The sequence below is a fragment of the Halictus rubicundus genome, chromosome 6 (genome assembly GCF_050948215.1).
Source record: "Halictus rubicundus isolate RS-2024b chromosome 6, iyHalRubi1_principal, whole genome shotgun sequence".
Classification (NCBI taxonomy): domain Eukaryota; kingdom Metazoa; phylum Arthropoda; class Insecta; order Hymenoptera; family Halictidae; genus Halictus; species Halictus rubicundus.
The window spans coordinates 17,269,048-17,288,612 of NC_135154.1; the positions used below are offsets into that span (position 1 = coordinate 17,269,048).

The 19,565-nt window shown below is 40.3% G+C and overlaps 1 protein-coding gene across 2 annotated transcripts in view; it reads left to right on the plus strand.

Annotated features, from left to right (window-relative positions):
• The window catches only part of Ptc (protein patched), a 57,191-nt gene extending 46,859 nt beyond the window's left edge, over nucleotides 1–10,332 (plus strand). The window contains exons 7-11 of one of the 2 annotated variants that reach the window (XM_076789027.1): nucleotides 5,580–5,987; nucleotides 6,435–8,276; nucleotides 8,648–9,136; nucleotides 9,337–9,460; nucleotides 9,959–10,332. In XM_076789027.1, the coding sequence (XP_076645142.1) occupies nucleotides 5,580–5,987; nucleotides 6,435–8,276; nucleotides 8,648–9,136; nucleotides 9,337–9,460; nucleotides 9,959–10,101 (3,006 nt within the window). In that variant the 3' untranslated portion in view covers nucleotides 10,102–10,332. The remainder of the gene's footprint in view (nucleotides 1–5,579; nucleotides 5,988–6,434; nucleotides 8,277–8,647; nucleotides 9,137–9,336; nucleotides 9,461–9,958) is intronic. The other variant, XM_076789028.1, reaches the window with a different exon arrangement.
• The last annotated feature ends 9,233 nt before the right edge of the window (nucleotides 10,333–19,565 follow it).

A 19,565-nucleotide genomic window follows, 5' to 3' on the forward strand; every position in this document is an offset into this window, starting at 1 on the left:
CCTAATGACAAATCATAATCGCTTCGTGGAAAGTCCCGCCTCTATTTGCACCGCTTGCGAAAAGTTCCGTACCGCTTTCCCGAAAATGTAATCCCTTAAACAGCTACTGACAAAGACGAACAAATTATGTGAATGATCCGGAAGTTTCAAATTTAATGTAAACCTAAAAATTATTGGGATCGAGTGAAAATTGGCACGACTTTGTTCAGTCTGATTTTTCCTTTTTGAATATATTTTTTATTTGATTGGAAAGATTTCTGATGAAATTTTGTAGAATTTAGCGTTTTCCAAAAATTCTCGAAAAATGAATACAGGAAACGACTTGATGGAACTTTAGAAATACCATAGTTGTCTTGTGAAAATTGTCTTTTAATTAAATTTTAAGTAGCCTCAAGATACTGTGTATAATACATGGATATTTCATTTTCGGGACAACTGAGCCCACTAAAATTGCATTGTTACGTGTACCCTCGCTGCATAAAGTGCACGAACTGCACCAAACTCTTTTACTTCTGTTTTCGTTCGCCCCTCGGAGCGCACTTGCAAAGATTACCTCTTCATTCGCTCGCTGAAAGAAAATAACTGAAACAAAAGGACACGTGGAAGGCACAATGAAATTTATATACAAAGATGCATGCCGAGTCCTTTCGCGCGATCCTGTGGGGCATCACGTGCACATACTAAAACGAGAGACAAGGAAGAACAGAGAGGAAGAGAGAGAGAGAGAGAGAGAGAGAGAGAGAGAGAGAGAGAGAGAGAGAGAGGGAGATTGCAGGGGGAAGATACAAGGCGCGGTCAATTAATTTCGCATAATTGAAAGCGTGGATTTATGTCGTCTGATCTGGGGAAGGGAGGAGAAGCCGTAGAAACAATCCCTCTTTCTCTTTTCTTTTCTTCGAACCTGGCCCCTCATTTCTACTATTTCCATACATTACGCGAGCGCCGGTAATTACGCTTAATGATCAGTATACCGAGGGACCGTTTTGAGTGTTGCTGTAGGCGAAGAATGTTCTTTGGAGAAAGCTTGCAGCTGGCGCATCGGTAAATCTCGATTCTTATTGGCAAAAATTCGAGGAGAGTGGGCAAACTTTATAATTAACTTTGACCTTAATTGAGTCGGTCGGGAAAAATGTCAGAACCTTGGCAGTCGTATTTTTATGAAATTCGGACCGATATATTGGCAGCACGCTTCTAATTGTTTAGCCAATTAATTATAAATGGACTGTGGACTTTATACATTTATGACAAGTTGAAAATATTAGGAGACTTTCTAACAAAGTTTACTGTGTTTTAATTAATTTTGTTTCACTTTAATACACATTTACATTATTCTCCATCGGCTACAATTTTTAATACGAGGAGACGTTTACGAGAAATGTTCTGTTTGTTTCTTGTGATTCGCTCAGAAGATTCTTATTTTGCATCAAGATTCTCAGTCTAATTAGAAGAAGTTATAATCGAGTTGGACTCTTTCGTAACAGGTGATATCGCGGCAAAAGATCAGACAGTCGTAGAAAATGTCAGATCTCGCCGATTTGATCCTCACTGCCAAACATTTGTATTTTAATGTAGACATAAAATATCCAAAAGTTACGCTTGCTGTATTCAAAGTTCGAGAGGGTTGCAGCTGCTTCCTGAGTCGCCGATTTTCAACGATCACAGTTTCCGTCCCCTCGGAGAGATCACGTATCTGTTCTCCATCAATGATTTTATCGATCGCCGGGCTCCCGAGAGCCGGTATTCATTAATTGTGCGATCGGGTAATAATGAGTCAGATAATAATTCCATTAAGCACTCGTGAAAAACGGGAATATTTGGAAGGCTGCTGGCGGTACACCGCCCCCTTGCAAATTTGGTACCATTTTGGAAAGTACTGTTTTATTCGTACCTTTTATTTCTGTCGTAAAATGAAAATTGTTCGGTCAGGAAATATAGCAAAAAAGTTGTTCATTCGATCGTTTGTGAGTGCCAAAATTTTTCTTCCTTTTCTTCTTTACAGTAATTACGGACTAATTTAATGTGCTCGCGTGTTTATCGATCGTTCTACAGAGTGTACCAAAAATGTTGTATTTCCTTGAAAGGGGTAATTCCTGAGGTCATTCGAAGAAACTTTCTCCTTTGAGGAAATGTTCTTCGCGATCCGTCGGCTTTTACTATAATCAAATCAAATATAATGAGAAAACTCTATAATAAGAATTGTTTTGAGGTAGAAATGAAAAAGGCAGAAGAATGACCGATTACGGAACACTATGCCAGTACCGGTCTACTCGAAGCTGCAACGACAAACAAGGAAACGGTGCCAGTAGTGCGTTGACGTTTTGTTCTGTGCATAGTGTCTCTTCGTGGAATTACGTAAGGCCAAGTCCACGTGCAACACGTTTCGTTTGAATCATGATCAATGGAATCATGATCGCGTGGGTTTGTCCGTCTCCCACTTGGTATCGCTAAAACTACTTTTACAAGATACTCCTAGTCGATCCTTTTGTTTCATTCAATTTTCTTTTGAACACTCTTCCTTTCTAACCCTTTGTGATAATAGAAAAGTGTATCAATTATTTTTACGGTACACTTCATAGAGTCACTGCAATGTAAAAAATGATCAAATTCTCCCTTCTACGTTTCAATTTTATAAAAATGTTTGCAAGCAGAGCTATGAAACAGTTGATACGAGAAAGAACACAAAGAGCAATGCTAATCAAGTTTAGATTAATATAATAAGATTTTTAGAAGTCACAAAAAAAAAATGTTTAATTTCGGAGGTCTTTTACTTTGCTTTCAAGAGTAGTAAAAATTGATTTTAATTTTTGGAGGCTCTAAAAATGATTTCTCTTTCCAAACTAATAAAAATGATCTTCACATTGAGGCTGTGAAAAATTATTTTAGTTTTGAGGTAGCGAAAATCTCGAGTGTACTAAAAGTTATTTTACCTTGAAGGTGCTAAGATGTTCGGAAGATAAATTCTTAAGTAAGTTGGCAATTCAGGTCGGGTTTGCTCGGGTCCACGAGGACCCAAAGATCGGCTGGACGTTGAAAGTCATTGAGAAAGATATCGTGACGTGGTGAAGGCAAGGTGAACCGATACTTACGAGCGATAATCACGTTGGGTGGCCTCTGTCCCTACACGTAGCCTGTGTTGGCATGCGGGTGTCGCGCCGCGAATGCGCGGAGAATTAAAGGATGATCGGATATCAACGAACGGAATCGCGTTAAATTGGAATTCTTGACCAGGTCTCGGTGAAAAATTTCGGACCTGGTTCGGTATAATTGCACCGAATGGCAATTACTGCACTGCCGCGCCGGTTCTCTCTCGAGAGCTGTCTCGAAAGCCCAAACGACCGATGCACTTTCAATCTTAATTGAATCATATGCACACTCCGACCGCGCAGCCTTGAATCTTTTATTCGCATAAACATACAGCCGTATCTCTTATTGACTCCGGAATATAGCTGTACTCATAGCTGCTGCAATATTGCGGCCCACATTATTTCTTAGAATTTGTTTTTTCTAATTATTATTTTCGACTTCTAGAAACTGTACTCTCGATACTGTCCAAAAAACAATCTTCCCTTTACGAAATTTATTCTTGAAACATTTATCGACGACGCGTCCTCAACTATTATTACCAAACGCAAGTTCCTGGATTTTTATTGTTCACTGGTTATTCTCAATTATCAGTCATGAAATTAATGCAATTTCGACTCGAAATTTACAAAAATTTTGTGAACACCTGCGTTTCGAAATTTCTTCGGAGCGGGTCTTAATTATTATGCAATGTCCGGACGATTTAATCGCCGGTAATTAATACTACCTCATTAGTATGCGATCAACGAGCCCGAGCGTATCTTTCCTCGTACGTTTTTGCGCTTTCGTTTCTCCTCGCCCGTTACTCTCCAACGATTTTCGCGAAAATCGAAATTTCTTTCGATTTCGCACCTTTCGTTTCGAACACCGCCGACTAATTAATTGACGATTACAAAGTACTTACATAATTGCATGCCGGCTACACGCGGTGATTTTTAAACGACAGGTTTGACAGGTTGCGTGACCTGCGTTCGCGTCCAGTGGAATTATACCGCTAATCGACGGTTTCTATTCTGGGGACCATAATTCAAAACGAAGTGTTCTTATCTTTTTACAACAGGTGACATCACAGAATTCTGTTGCACCATTTTAAACAACGACAACTATAGATACTTTTATATGCTAGAAAATAAAAATTACTCATTCAGATTAATCTCCAAGCATGAAATTGTATAAAAAAATTTTTTATCAACAAACTAGACTGTGGATCTTTATGCAAAATTTTGTGTACCCTTTGTAGAAAACCGAACCTAAATATTCTTCTTTCTGTCGGTTTAATAAATTGAAAATATTGCATCGATATTATTAAATTTTGTCAACCCTTTCAAAATTTAACCTAGTAATTTTTGTCATATTTTTATTTTGAGCGACTATGAGAACGCTAAAATCCGTGGTCTACTGATGACTGTGGAGGAGCTATTGTTAGATATTTTTATTTTGAGCGAGTATGAGAACGCTATTTCACGGGAGACGAGCCTAATTCATTTTCCAAGCACAGCCTCGTCCGATTCGGAGCCAAGCCCTCCTATGTATCCACGAATCTCTGAAGCGTGACTGAGTCTAGAAGCCGCGTCAAGTCACGTTAGGAATTCTTTTGCCTGTCGAAAGAATAATTCTGGACAGAAAGAGGGTTCGAATGGGCGTTCCTCGGTGCCCCGAGAAATGGTAAAAACGTGATCGTAAGTGAGACGACAGAGGGTGGCCCTGGGGTGTCGCGGGACCACACAGCGAGATTTTATGGGGACCTATAAAAGGAGCATACCAGACAGGACTTTAAACGATCGCCGTCTAGTTGCTTGGACCTTGTCCAATCTCCCCTTATATCATACCGAAATAAAGGAGGGACCGATCACTCTGTAGAAACCACCAGGTTTTAAATCTCAAACCGATCAGACGAAAATGGCCCCTTAACCAGTTAGCTGTTGCGACCTCTTTGAAAAATGCGTACCTAAGTTGCGTCGCAAAAATTAACCGCTGTTTGAATTATAGCTGTTTTGACGAGTATACTCGTCAAACACAGTTAACTGGTTAACAATTCCTAACAAGCCCAAAATTCGAGCATTCGAGTAATTCGATTGGACTACTTCCAGAAACATTCTCGCATATTTTTACTGCTACAAGTTATTAAAAAATTACTCAATATTTATTTTTGGGTTTTTGAGAATTAATACTTTAGGGACTCCGAGGTAACAGTTTTAATATTAAAGAAAGTACATGAAAACTTTCTTTTTTGAATCAAAGACTTGTTTAAAATGATTATACTGTCTTTTTAAACAGTTTTTTTTCAATACAATTACAGTACACATGAAATACACATGTATAGGTAGTTATATTAAAGTCTTTTTAAACAGTTTCTACGCGTGAGTTTACGTTATCAGTGCCAACTCTATGGTGTCCAAGCGGAGTGTCGAAGTTCCCTGAATTGTTATGCGCATTGTTAAATGTTTCGGGGGTATTTCTCCGGTGTATACATGACGATATACGGTTTGTTTCGGCAGGTACCAGACATAGGGGCGGAATTAACGGGCGGTTGTTACGGTTTCGCCGCGAAATATATGCATTGGCCCGAGGAGCTACTCGTCGGCGGCGCTAAGCACAATAAGACCGGTCACTTGACCCGTGCAGCTGCGCTGCAGACCGTGGTGCAGCTAATGGGCGAGCGAGAGCTTTACGATTTCTTCGCCGGCACCTACAAGGTGCACCACATCGACTGGTCCCAGGAGAAGGCGTCCCAAGTCCTCGAAACCTGGCAACGGGCGTTCAGCAATCAGGTGAAGAAGCATTTGGACGCGAACGGCTCGGCGCCGTACAATTTGTACGCGTTCAGCACGACCACCATGAACGACATACTCGGGAAGTACAGCGAGGTGCCCGTCATGAAGATCGCCATTGGCTGCGCAATGATGGTCAGTAGAAACCGTTTAAAAACCTCTTTCGAACCATTAGCGGACCATCAATCACTCCGAGCGTTAATAACGCGACCTTAGACTTTAGCCTAACACCGTTCCCAGACTATGCAACCTCAGAGAGTAATGCGTGCTGCTGGAAATTATTCTACTCTTCATTTTCTACGGTTTTTAACGCCGGAGCAATTCTATTTTAAAATTCGGCTTTTACGGTTGTGGACACGTGTTCTTAATTTTCATTCGATTTAACCCTAAGATACGTTCATGATGTCATGGCCATCACCGAATCGAAACAGTGGATTTTTATGATCACACGGCGGATCTTTATACAAAATAAAATCTAGGCTCTTTTCTCAAAGACTTCTGCCAAACTTAGTGATAAAATCCTGTTAATCTCAATCTACTGATTGAATCTTTTCAACCTAAGTATCCTCTGTCTTATTGCAGCTGTTCTACGCAGGCATAGTCCTCCTCCGTTGGAAAGACCCAGTCCGTTCTCAGGCCGGGGTAGGCATAGCGGGCGTGATGCTAATCTGCGCGACGGTAGCAGCTGGTCTGGGGTTCTGCGCCCTTCTGGGCATCCCCTTCAACGCAGCAACCACTCAGATCGTTCCTTTTCTAGCCCTGGGCCTCGGGGTACACGACATGTTCTTATTGACGCACACGTACGCCGAGCTATCAGTGAATGAAGTCCCCAGCGGGGAGCAAACGGGAGTAGTCCTCAAACGAACAGGTCTATCGGTTCTTCTAGCTGGGATCAGCAACGTGTCAGCCTTCTTCGCAGCCGCGTTGATACCTATCCCAGCTCTGAGAGTGTTCTGCCTGCAAGCTGGAGTGTTGTTGCTCTTCAACCTCGCCGCCATGTTGCTAGTTTTCCCCGCTATGGTCAGCCTGGACCTTAGAAGACGCAGATCAGGTCGCTCGGACATTTTCTGCTGCTGTCTACCATCGTCTAACACCGGCCGGAATAAGTATGCTAACAGGACAACAAATGGGACAGCGAAGCAAACTGTGACCAGAGCGATTCCACCGGAACGTCGCGAGACTTGCACACAAATCCTGACTTCTCAGAACGCTCAGAGCGAATCCTGGGTCGGTGGTAATCTAGATGTGGACCTGGACAAGCAGTGCAGCGAGGAGGATACCCTAACCGGCTGCAGCCAGGATGATTGTCTCAGTTTCTCCTTGACGCAGATGGCTGCGAGGCATTACGCTCCCTTCGTCACTAAACCGGCGACCAAGGTCTTCGGAATGATGATGCTAATTGCAGTTCTAGCTGGAAGTGTCTGGCAGGCCATCAGGGTGAACGACGGGCTAGAGTTAACCGACTTGGTCCCGCAGAATTCTAATGAACATGCTTTCCTGGCAGCTCAAGCGAAGCACTTCGGGTTCTATAACATGTACGCGGTCACCGGTAGGGACTTCGAGTACCCTAACAACCAGAAACTATTGTACGAGTACCACGATGCGTTCATGAGGATAAAAAACGTGATCAAAAACGACAACGGGGGTTTGCCCGAGTTCTGGCTCAGTTTGTTTCGAGATTGGTTGAAGGGTTTGCAAGGGGCGTTTGATAGAGATTATAGTAGTGGGTGTATAACGCAGGAAAGGTGGTACAAGAACGCCAGCGATGAGGCAATCCTCGCTTACAAGCTCCTGGTCCAGACGGGTCACGTCGATAATCCTATCGACAAATCGCTGGTCACTCAAGTCAGGCTAGTTGACTCCGAAGGGATCATCAATCCTCGAGCGTTTTACAATTACCTAAGCGCCTGGGTGTCCAACGACGTTCTCGCTTATGGATCCTCTCAGGCTAACCTGAGGCCGGAGCCCAGGCAGTGGATCTATATCAACGATCACGAGCTGAAGATCCCGAAGAGCATGCCTCTGACTTACGCGCAGATGCCGTTTTATTTGCACAAGCTCACCGACACGCAGGAGATCACAGAGTTGATCGGCAGCGTGAGGAAGTTATGCAGGAAGTTCGAGGAGAGAGGACTACCGAATTTTCCTTCTGGTATTCCCTTCCAGTTCTGGGAACAGTATATGGACTTGAGGAGCTGTCTGGGCATCGCGTTGCTAGCTGCTCTGACTGCCAGCGTTGTGGTGGTTGGGATTCTGCTGTTGAACCTGTGGGCTGCTCTGCTGGTTGGCACGTCTCTCGCTGCTGTTGTTCTTCAGCTTCTTGGGATCATGGGACTTTGTGATATCAAGCTCAGCGCTGTTCCTGCTGTGCTTCTCGTTGTCAGCGTGGGGATTGCTGTACACTTCACGGTGCATATTTGTCTGGTGAGTAGTATTTATCGAACATACTGAAGAACATGCAGGATTTTTATTTTAATGAAATCGGCGTCAGAGATAGTTCTTGGAACAATTTTTGAAACATAATTTTTTTATTCGCAAATTGTGTATGTTGAAGTAGTGAAACAAGCCCCAAAATTGTGACTGTACATTATCTTGAATATCTTGGAAACTAAAATAGATTGTTCAACTTTTTTTGGAAAGGCGTAGTTTTCGATCATAAATTGAACGAAGTGAGAACAAATTTTTTTTAGACAGTTGTTTATTTAAAAACTGCACTGCTGTAAAAGTTAAGGAAGAACTATGCAATTGCCAGCAGATGAATCCTCAATCTAACAATTTTTGTGGTTTGTTTGCAGAGTTTCGTGACGAGCATCGGAAGCAGAGATCGAAGGGTCCGGTTAGCGTTGGAGCACATGTACGCGCCAGTCATCCACGGTGCTTTGACGACTCTGCTGGCTATCGTGATGCTAGCCTTCTCCGAGTTCGAGTTCATCGTGCGATACTTCTTCCTGGTGTTGCTCTGCCTGATCGGGGTCGGCCTGGTGAACGGTCTGTTCTTCCTGCCGATTTTGCTCTCGCTGATCGGACCGTGTCCGGAAGTGATACCCAACGATCACCCGGATCGGATTTCAACACCGACGCCACCTGCTTCGCCGATCGTCCGAAGATCGAAGCCCCCAGCGCCACCCAGAAGATCGTATAAGATCGATAATGCTAGGTTACACGCCGAGCCATCCTTGACGACGATTACCGAGGAGCCTAACTCCTGGCACAGTACGCAAGAGTCTTGCATCATCGTTCAACCAGAATTGAAGGTCGAGACGACTTCGACGTGTGGCAATCAGGTACGGTTCACCGCGCGTTTTGTATTATTTTCCTACAGGTGAAACAGATTGTGCAAACCTGTTTCGTGGTCACTTCGAATGTACCCTCGTTTATCGAGGGTATCGCTTAGATTTTATAACGCTGCGTGAGAATGATGTGCTCCAATGACCAAGCAGCATGATTAACCCGTGTGTTTTTGTTTTTTTTTTTTAACTAACAGAACTGTAGTGGATCAGATACAAGTGGGTCTAGTCGAATATCACCAATGACGTCGACGTCTCATATCACGACCAAGGTCACTGCCACAGCTAATATAAAGGTGGAAGTTCATACACCGTTAACCAGTAAGTATTTGTTCTCTAGAAATCCGATCAAACTCTCATGCTAGAAGATAGCTGTGTGACTTTGAACTTTTTAAGTGCCATTTTCCTCTTCCGGATTCATCTATTTAGTAACGCTAGGTTTGCGGAACACTAAATGCGATTCTTTTACATTGTCTATTATACAGTGTCTATTCAAATTTTTATAATATATTTCTGAAGAAATAAATTTGAAAGAATCTCAGTAATTTTGACGCATTCCTAAACCTAGTGCTCAGGTCAATTTAAAATAAAAATATTTAAATTTACAAGATTTTAATTCTATATATCCCCAATAACATTGGGAATCGAGTCAATTATTATCCCAATAAAATTGGAACCAATGGCAACATTCAATACAAACAATTGAAATTGATGGACACTGGTGTCCACTGGTGGAAAGCGGCGCTCAAAGTGTTAATTGATGTATTAAGAGAACCGTGATCTTTGGATATTATAATTTCTGTATGACTATTATTGTAGGTACAATGGACCGAAGTGAAAAATGCAGGCACACGACTTCCAGTAGCCGAAGGAGCTCGCGCTGCAGTGCGAACGTTAATGCAGGGGAGTCTTCCGGTTCCAGTTCTGAACCGGATTCAGATTCTAACCAACATAAACACTAATGCTAAGTACCGGCAAGACCGGCAGCTACTGCTCAAGTACCATGCAAAGCGGGAACATACAGAAGGCTGACTAGGATAGATTTATAGTTTCTTTTCCTCTTCTCTTAAGTAACGTAGCGAGGTGCAAGCACCCGGAGTGTCTAAGTACCGACTTTACTTTATTCAAGATAAGTTTGCTTCAGGTTCTAGGCTCAAACTTCACGTTCAAAAATAATTTAACACTTCACGTACCGACGACCTAACTCTTTTCGTTGGAAAACCGTTTCAGCCCCTTAAATATGGACATTATTCCTTTGTATACTCATATAAAAATATAAAAATTTTAATTAGGGTAGCTATTAAAAACAATTCAATGGAAGAGGTTAACTCCAAAATCCATATATCTCAATGTCATATTGAATTTATTAAATACAAATAAATTCAGTAATGTAAAAATTGGTTTAAATTATTACATTATAATGATCAGTGGTGCTTCAAGATCGACATTCAATACCAAAGGGTTAATAAATAGTCTTTCGAAAATCAAAGATAAGTAATAAAATATAGCAATATCAACCGTAAACCAACGAGTTATCGCAAATGACATCATTGAATAATTTCTTTTAGAATTTCTATTAAAAGAAAATTGCAAAGTCTATTAATCCTTAGTGGGCGAACGTCGCCATGCTGGGGACGTCAGTATATAATCCCTGAAGTCACAAACAAATAATATAATCATTTAAATAATAAGAAAGTTAGTGCACATTTCTTTCAGTATTTTAAACCCTCAGAAAGGGGCTGAAGTTATTCTGGTAGCTAAAGTGTTAAAGAAAAGTCACTGCCGACATTTCGCTAGGAAATGGCGAACTGATCTCGAATAGAGGACGAAGTGAACCATAGTTTCCTGCATACCGATCAGAGAATCACAGGGTACTTCCACGTCGCTAAACGGTATAACGTGCTTGTTCGAATTGAGAAACAAAAAGTATTATGATACGGAAAGATGTGTTTCACGCCCACACACGGGGCCGATGCGTGCAGGGTACGTTTCCACGCATGAATGTTCTGAAAGACACATTTATTTTAGCGTGTATCATACATTCAATGCAGAGCATTGTTCGGTCGTCTTCTTTTCTGAATTGAATGTGTGATCATTTAGGGACGAGGGGGGGGGGTGCGACTTTATCGAATTGACATGAGAGAGAGAGAGAGAGAGAGAGAGAGAGAGAGAGAGAGAGAGAGAGAGAGAGAGAGAGAGAGAGAGAGAGAGAGAGAGAGAGAGAGAGAGAGAGCTCGTCAAAGAAGATGCTTTACTATGCTCTGTGGTATACGACAGTTTCCATGAAACTATAAGGATATTATTTAGCAAAGTAGACAAATTTATCCCTTTTCTATGAACTGTTAATAAAACACGGCGAACAAAGACGATTATGGTGACCCGCACGACGCGAGCGACAATTTGTATAAATATTTTTACGGTAGTGAGTATCTCTCGCGGAATCGCAACGAAACATATAGAAGTATTAACACGTTTGTCGAGATGTTAAGTTTATCGAGAATTGCGCAACTTTATCGAGATGTTTTTTCTTTTCTTGTCTTCTAGGAGACACGAAATTTTAGCGTTGTTCGCATAATATGTGTGTGCAGTTCTGCACCGTGGTCTCCGCCAAAACGCGTTGTGATTTCGGCGAGTAAAATGCATTTATAGCCGGAGCGTGTATGCGTACCTTATTTTAGGTACTTGGGTGAGTTTGACAGAAAGATTACGCTTTGCGTAATTATCGTTGGGGAAGTGTGTATATGTGTGAGTGTGTATGTGTGTGTGTGTGTGAGACTTCTGATTTAGAAGCAAGTGGACTTCTCGCGACGTTTCTTCATCGCAAACAAACTACAATGTGGTGCCTTCGAGAGAAAAAAGAAAAAAGGATTATGAAATTCGAACGATTACTATTTATTATTGTGCTAACAGTTAACATGCAGTGTGTATATGACTCGAGCGGATATCGAATCTGAAATCTATTTATTATTTATTTGTACGTCCTCACACTAATATTATGACTATTTAAAACGATACGTTTTGTACAATGCCCCTATTTCGTACGATAATTTGTAAAAAAAATGGTATATACTTAATTATTTATGTCACACGCTATATAATATTTTTATATAAACTCGTTACTTAATTTAATAAAATATAAGTCAATCTATCAGACTTGTACCTCTAATGTAAAAAGGTGTAATATATTATCGGACGGTTAATATCTGCAAGGTATATTTCGATAAAACGTATGTCGCGGACAATCTTTATGTACAATAAGAGAAGTATTTTTTATGCGAAGTCAACTTGTAAACATAACGGATGCAGAGAAGGTATTTAATAAAAACAGATGCTCTATAATAAGTGTAGAATTATTTTCTGCATAAGGGACAGATTTATAACGAAACGGAATAGTCAAATGTACCTCCAATTGTATATCTTAAATTCCAATATCGGATTTTATTAAAATTCGAACCATCCCGGTTCAATTTCACGTGCAATTGCACCACTTGATTAAGGCATCTCGAAACAGGGAGCCAGTAATTCTTCCTAATCCCACGTTTCAACTGGAGGTGTAAAAATTAACTTACTATTATTTTTAGTACTGTAGAAGCTAATTATTTTTATGTACTGAATATAGAAGCAATTAATTGTATGATTTATAATATTCATTTGTACATAAATATATCGACGATATTGAAATAATTCCAAGTACGTTTAATACCTCTTCTTCACTCCTAATTATACTTTGTGAAAATATTTGGAAATTACTCGTCTAATCAATTGCCAGTGTCATTAATTGCTCTCTTGTCATTTGGGTTCTCCACCTTGCTCTTGTCGAATTCATCATCTTGCTCTTACGAGATCTTAAAAATTTTTCATATTTTGTTAGTTGCAAAAATTTATCGTTCGTCAGAGTAGAGGGCGTAAGAAATCTAGTTGTTGTTAACGACGTCGGTATTTCAGATCGTGATTGGTCTACTCCTATATCTCGTTTGTGATTACATCTTATGGGCTTCTCTGCCTAGACCTCGGGGGTCTGAGAGCACAGACGAAGTATAGGAGTAGACTAATTACCCAATGTTTTCTTTTGTCTCACCATTTCTGTGTCACGTCCTACCGTATCGGTCGGAACTAATATTGTGGAACTAATGTCACAGACAAGATGTCGGAGTACGCCAGTCACCTTATGCACCGACGAGGTCATACGGGAAAATGGTCGCTCGGAAAATACGGTGTTCTCTACCGCCCTCTAGGATATATTTTGGCTTGTGTAAGAAAGAGAAGGCCAACGACGGTATCTGGTCGGTGCAGGAGACGTATTCGAATTAAACGGATATTTTTTTGTGTTGCTTTTTAAGATTTAAAACATTAAAAGTAATACTAATATCAAGGACAAAAAACTCCTTATGTAATTCCTTATGGTTCCTTATGGTGCCTCGATATCATATTCTCCTACAAAGTTCGATTTTCGGAATTTTCGGATTTCTAATAGAAAAACATTATAACAAAAGAGGTGACGCCAAATTTTCGTGCCACCTCTTTTACTATTATATTCTCCTAGTACAACACTTAATTTTCTCTAATTTCAAAAATTTTGTTCTTCCCGAAAGTTTCGAAGATATTAACCCATTAATTGTTGTAACTAAATCCTTCTTACTTCCTTTTGGGTTTCTTCTGCAGCAATCTGCTCGCGGTAAGACCTGGGAAATCGGTGTTGTTCTCGATTTATAAAATATTACAAATTATAATGTTTTATAAATTCAGTATCATACCAAGCTAACAGCAGCGTAGTCTGAATTTATATTGTCATTTCAAAATAAAATATATGACACGTAAAGTATAAGAAGAAATGTGTTGTTAGATTTTTAATGAGGAGCAGATCTTATGGGTTTCGAAGAAGTAACTCCATTACGTTTCGGATCTAATTGATATATTATATTTCTTTCATATATACAAAAACATATGTCTGATTGCATGTCCACTTCGTGCTTAATCCCGCATCTTTACATCGTATTGCAAACCAGTAATATTAAACGCTATGAAAAGGAAGGTATAATACACGTAATAAACTCGAAGCGAATTAGTTGAATCGTTTGCTTAATAAAAAATCATTCTTCGTTGAGGTAACACGATTATCCGCAATCGTTCCACGACATTTAATTCCCGACTGTTCATCCCGATCGATTATTAAAATATCGTTACGCTCGACTAATCACCGTAGTACAGAGACGGGCATAATTTTCCTCCAGTTAAAGCTATGAAAAATTATATTTAAATGGCACTCTCAAAGCTTTGTCGAAATCGCAAATATCTATTAAAATATACATTATTATTAAACTGCAGCTTCATACATTTGTATATTTGATCTGTCAAAGCTCAGCATACAAAAAGAACACTTGGAAATGTATAGTATAGCTTTTTATCGTCTATGGAACATGATGAAATTCTTAAATAGGGAATAGAAAATTTGTTTCGACTTCTTCTCGATAAACCAGCTCGCAAGAATTTATGTTCGCATTAGAATTGGACGCATATATTTTTTTCTACCACATTATTGCAGTATTTAATTTTCCGCATGAATCACTTACAATTGTAGTTGCTCTTACGTCAAGGTTTGACTAATCAAATACGTGTAATAATTACGTACAACAAACGCAAGACAAAACTACATTGACAGCGTTCACACACGCTCGAGTTCTTGGTAAGCTTAACGGCTTTATTCCCTGCAAATGCGCAAATAATTAATTGGACTGCGGTGCTTCATGCATATACTGGTAATGTCAGACTAATTTACAATGAATTGCGTCGGAAACGAGATTCGGAAAATTCCAACAAGTTCCGGGTAAAACGAAAACTTCATTAAACTTTATTTGCGTTGGTTCAGTGTTCAACGAAAAATCACTGTTTTTTCATTTTTATAATTTTCGTCTACGTAAGTGACAAATTTGCCCGTCTCTGTCGAAAACACCGTCACACAGGTGAGCAACGTTTGAAACGAAACTGTTTCGTTCGCGGTCCCGCCATGGTGCCGAACGGTTTGCGTCTGCAGGAGAAGAATAGTATACTTCTGAGTAAAAATATGCATATGTCCTGCTGAGTTCACGTTAAATAAAAGCGTCGAAAACCTCATCTGTAATTCGAGCGCCAGGACGACGGTCCTCTTTCGTTTCCTCCTCGTGTCCACGCGAATGGAAGACAGTTCGCATCGCCATTAATTAAGGAACGAAACACGCGGAGTTACCTCGCCGTGTCACTATAATTAACTCCGCCATGGCACACTCCTTCGTTCCCCAGACAATTACTTGCGCACTACTCACTCGCAAAATAATTGGATAGATGCGTCTTTCTTTGAACACTGAGATTTTGCAGCCTTGAATCAGAAACTTGAAAATATCTCCATCAATTCTTGCAAGGCTTTCTTTTGCACGTTCCAAGCGTTTGCAGAATAGTGCACCATTGTTCGGGGTAAAAGGAAAGAAAATTTGATTGTACATCGTTTTGCAGTTCTCGTAGCGAAATGTTTCAATCATAGTTTCCCAATATGGACGCTAAGGAAATTGAAGTAAGTGTTCCAATTTCTGATTTTATTCTCTTCAATTTAAGTTCTCAAATTGGCGAAAATGTGGAAATTTGGAGAACACAGATGGTTTATCTGATTTCGAGAGAAATAAATTTTGTAACAGGAGAGTTGTCAATGTAAAGAAAATTGGGAAACTACGATCAAACTCGAGGATATCTAAACTAAGGACAAATTGATCGTATCGTGAAACTAATAAGTAGACTGTGAATCTTCGTGCAGATATAGATTTTTTTCATAAATCAACAGACGAGTGTTAATTTTCTCCTCGGTAAACGAACTCTTTTATAATTTCAAGCAGATGGTAGTGAGGCAGGAGTTAAATAATTTTCAATTGTTTCATATTAAAAAAAATAAATGCCACTTTTTCTGCAAATAACAAAATACATGACGTATTCTACGGAATTTCTAGAGTTTCGTGTGTTCGATAAATAAAGAGCTGCAGAATTACTTTTGTTTGTGTTCTCGTGAACACTATAGATGGATCAACGTCCGCAGTCTACTAACAAGGAGCTGACTTTCTATCTGAGATTGCCACAGACTTGGATGTTTGGAGTTGCCTGACTACGTATTCGATACAAATCCGTTCATAAAAATAAATTTCATCTGATTTGTGAGTCCTGCTAGCAGCTTCGGTGATCGGGTTTCTCCAAGCGAAAACGAATGCGTTTCGTGCACATTCTTCGCAAATCATTTCAGTGTTTATATCTACCGTGTAATTGATCCATTATCTTAAGCAATCGAGGTTCAGCTGCCACAGGAGACTTTCCATTTACTTTGAGCGACGCGTTGCTGTTTGAGTAAAGTGGTTTGCCAGGACTATTGGATCCGTTTGGGAACTCGAACAGGTGGTTGACATCTCTGGCAAGATCTACCACTTGCCAAGGATTATCCTTCATCCGCAAGGATCCCGTTCTATTGTTATCTCACACACTGATTCGTGCGTGCATTGTCTTTCTCTACATGCACGCATTCAGAGTTTCGACAACTGAAAGATAAAGAACAGTTTCATCGACGTTAGAACATGCCTCAGAAAACGTTGTGCACTCGAAACTTTAAAGCTTTGCACCTCAAAATATACTTTCTTTCAATCCTTAATGACTCCTCGATAGTTTGTAATTTTTATTTCGAATTTTATTCCTCAAAGTTGAAATTTCTCATCACTCGTTTGCAGTGGCTCCGTTCTTTGCAATTAAATGAAAAAAGTTCGCTTCTTTCATTTGTTAAAATTAAAATGAAAGATTCTGATTCTCCCATTTGGAATTCTTCAAAATGATGAATCATGCTGTATAAGTTATCGAGAAGCTGATCGATAGTGTATAATATTTTCCGAGACGTTCCGACAATCGTTCACGCACACGTATACACACAGGTGAGCGCAGAAAGGGGGGCTCGCATTGAAAAAATACCGCGGACGTACGAGAAAAATAATTTTCATTTTTCACGGGACAATCTATCTATGAACTTATGTATAAAAGTAGTTTTAATTGGCATTCAGTGGTTGGAAGGACCGTCTTACACGGCCCGGAAATGTTTTATCTCTTACGGATCTGGACTAGCAAACTGTCGAGACTATATCCGAGTGTTACAAAACGAAAGAATATTCCGTGGGTGATCAAATTGTTACAAAGAAGCCAAAAAAGTTGTAATTATATATTTCACATATTCTATGGCTTCAATATTAGTAAAGCGTAGTTACACGACTGTCTTCTGGTAGAAATTTTATCCCATAGAAAATGCATGGAATAAAGCGTTAAATACAATGACTAGAGTGCGGACCTTTATGCGAAATAAAATTGTTTGCGTTAACTGCACAGGAGCCGAATACAAATTTCTTCCTTTAATCGTTCTAAAAAGTTGAACAATCCTCCGAATTTTCCTACTGTTCTAAATTTCCCTAAATTGTACCACTTCAAAAAATTTATTTTTAATTAAAAGATCATTCTCACACGTCATTAAAAACACAATGACATCGTTCTGAATAAAAAGGAGCTGTCTTTTAAATCCATTCGCAGTGAAACTTCAAGAGAGTGGTAATTCGATTTCACGACATAAAATCCGCAGTGCATTTTCAACAATTTGACCACCGACAGTAATCGCAATAAAAACTCTTCTAATGATCAGCTATTTACGAATCAAGGACTGGCGACGCCCGGAGGATCGACTGTCGAAATTGTTTGGTCCTTACGTTCCCTCTACAGTTCTACGCTTAAACGAACTATCCCAAACACAATCTTCTCATAAAAGCGATCAAGACCGTTGTAAACAATCGCTCGCAACACCGATCACTTAATTATATTACACTAAATTATCTACATCCTCCGCGGTAGTAATGCGGTGCACAGCGTTCCTAAAAAAATGTCGCCAGAAACTCGCGAACAGTTCTTTCGTAAATTTCGAGTGGCGCCGCCGCTTGGAAACCGAGTCGAATGATCCTGTAACTAGGAAAGTTCTAGGGTAGAAGAACGAAATGCGGGCAACGCTACGCAGAAGATTCGTTGACTGTGCAGAAGTCGGTTTGACGCCTCTCGTTGACGAAGTTCCGCGGGAAACAGAAAACGGGTAGCTACGCTGTTCGCCTGCGAGTCGTCGACGGTAATCAGGTACACGAACGTTAATACAGTTTGCGTTTCCCTAGCCTAGGGAAACCTTGCTACGTTTCCCTGGCGTTCCTTGGGAAACTCTCGTGGAACTCGCTTGGCACAGTTTTCCGACGCGAAAGTCATCCACCTCGAAGATGCAGCCGATATAACCCCGGAATGCAAACCGCGTTGCAGTGCAGAGCTTCCTTCGTGAATATGCAATCCTCTGCTGCCACAGTTTCCCTTTGAACATCTCCGTTTGAATTAAGCTATGTCCACGCTGAAGCCACGTCGAGCAACTCTTTATTGCCTGTTGTTGCCATCTTTTTTTACCGAATAAAACAAGATGAACGCGAGGAAAAGTCGTTGCATGTTGCTTCGGTGTGGAAAGAGCTTCAAGACTTCAGACTCTCGAGGTTCCATCGGCTCGTTCGTCTTCTTCGTTTCTAGAGGCGAAGGACCTTTTCAGAGTCGAACGGATGATCATTGGCCAGCTACGTTAATAGAATCTCTCCGATCGTCCAATGATCCCCACCGAAGACTCCGTCGTACTATCACAGACCAGCATGAACGTGCGAATGGTTCCGAAAATTCCTTGCTCGCCGCGTTTCTCGATCAGGCAGACTATTTCCAGCAAGCTCCGGGCTGTTATAAAAATACAGACGTGATTGCGTTCGACGAACTATACTGCGACCCTGGGGATCGTCAAATTCGATTATACACGTACGGATATACATAGAGTGGTCCGAAAGGTGAGTGCATGAATATCTCCTTCAGTCGCGGTCGTATAAAACAGTATTCTGTATGCAACGAATATGAACGAATCGTATGCTAATCGACTTCGATTTCGTAGAATCAGGCTCGAAAATTGAAAGAAAATTTACACGCATGGATTCGAACAATGCGAGTCAACGGTTGTCATTAGACTGCGTATTTTAAAAGGCATATTAAAAGAATTGAAGAGTATCAATGTATTGCTTTCGATCAACTAAAATCATTGAACAAGTGAAAAATTCCTGAACGGTTCCAACGTTCTGCAACGGATGGACAATTTTTACTTAATAAAAATCAGGATGAGCAATCGGCTCAATTTATCAACTGTGCATGGTAAGCATAGAGTAACGATGTCATTAATATTTGTTACTATACATGTTTTCTTGTATAATATTTTAAAACTGTTTAAAACGGTTATTATAACCAGCCAAAAACGTTCATGGTCCAAGGATTAGAGCATGAAAAATATTCACGATGTACAAAATAACCAGCCACTCATTACACCCCGTCA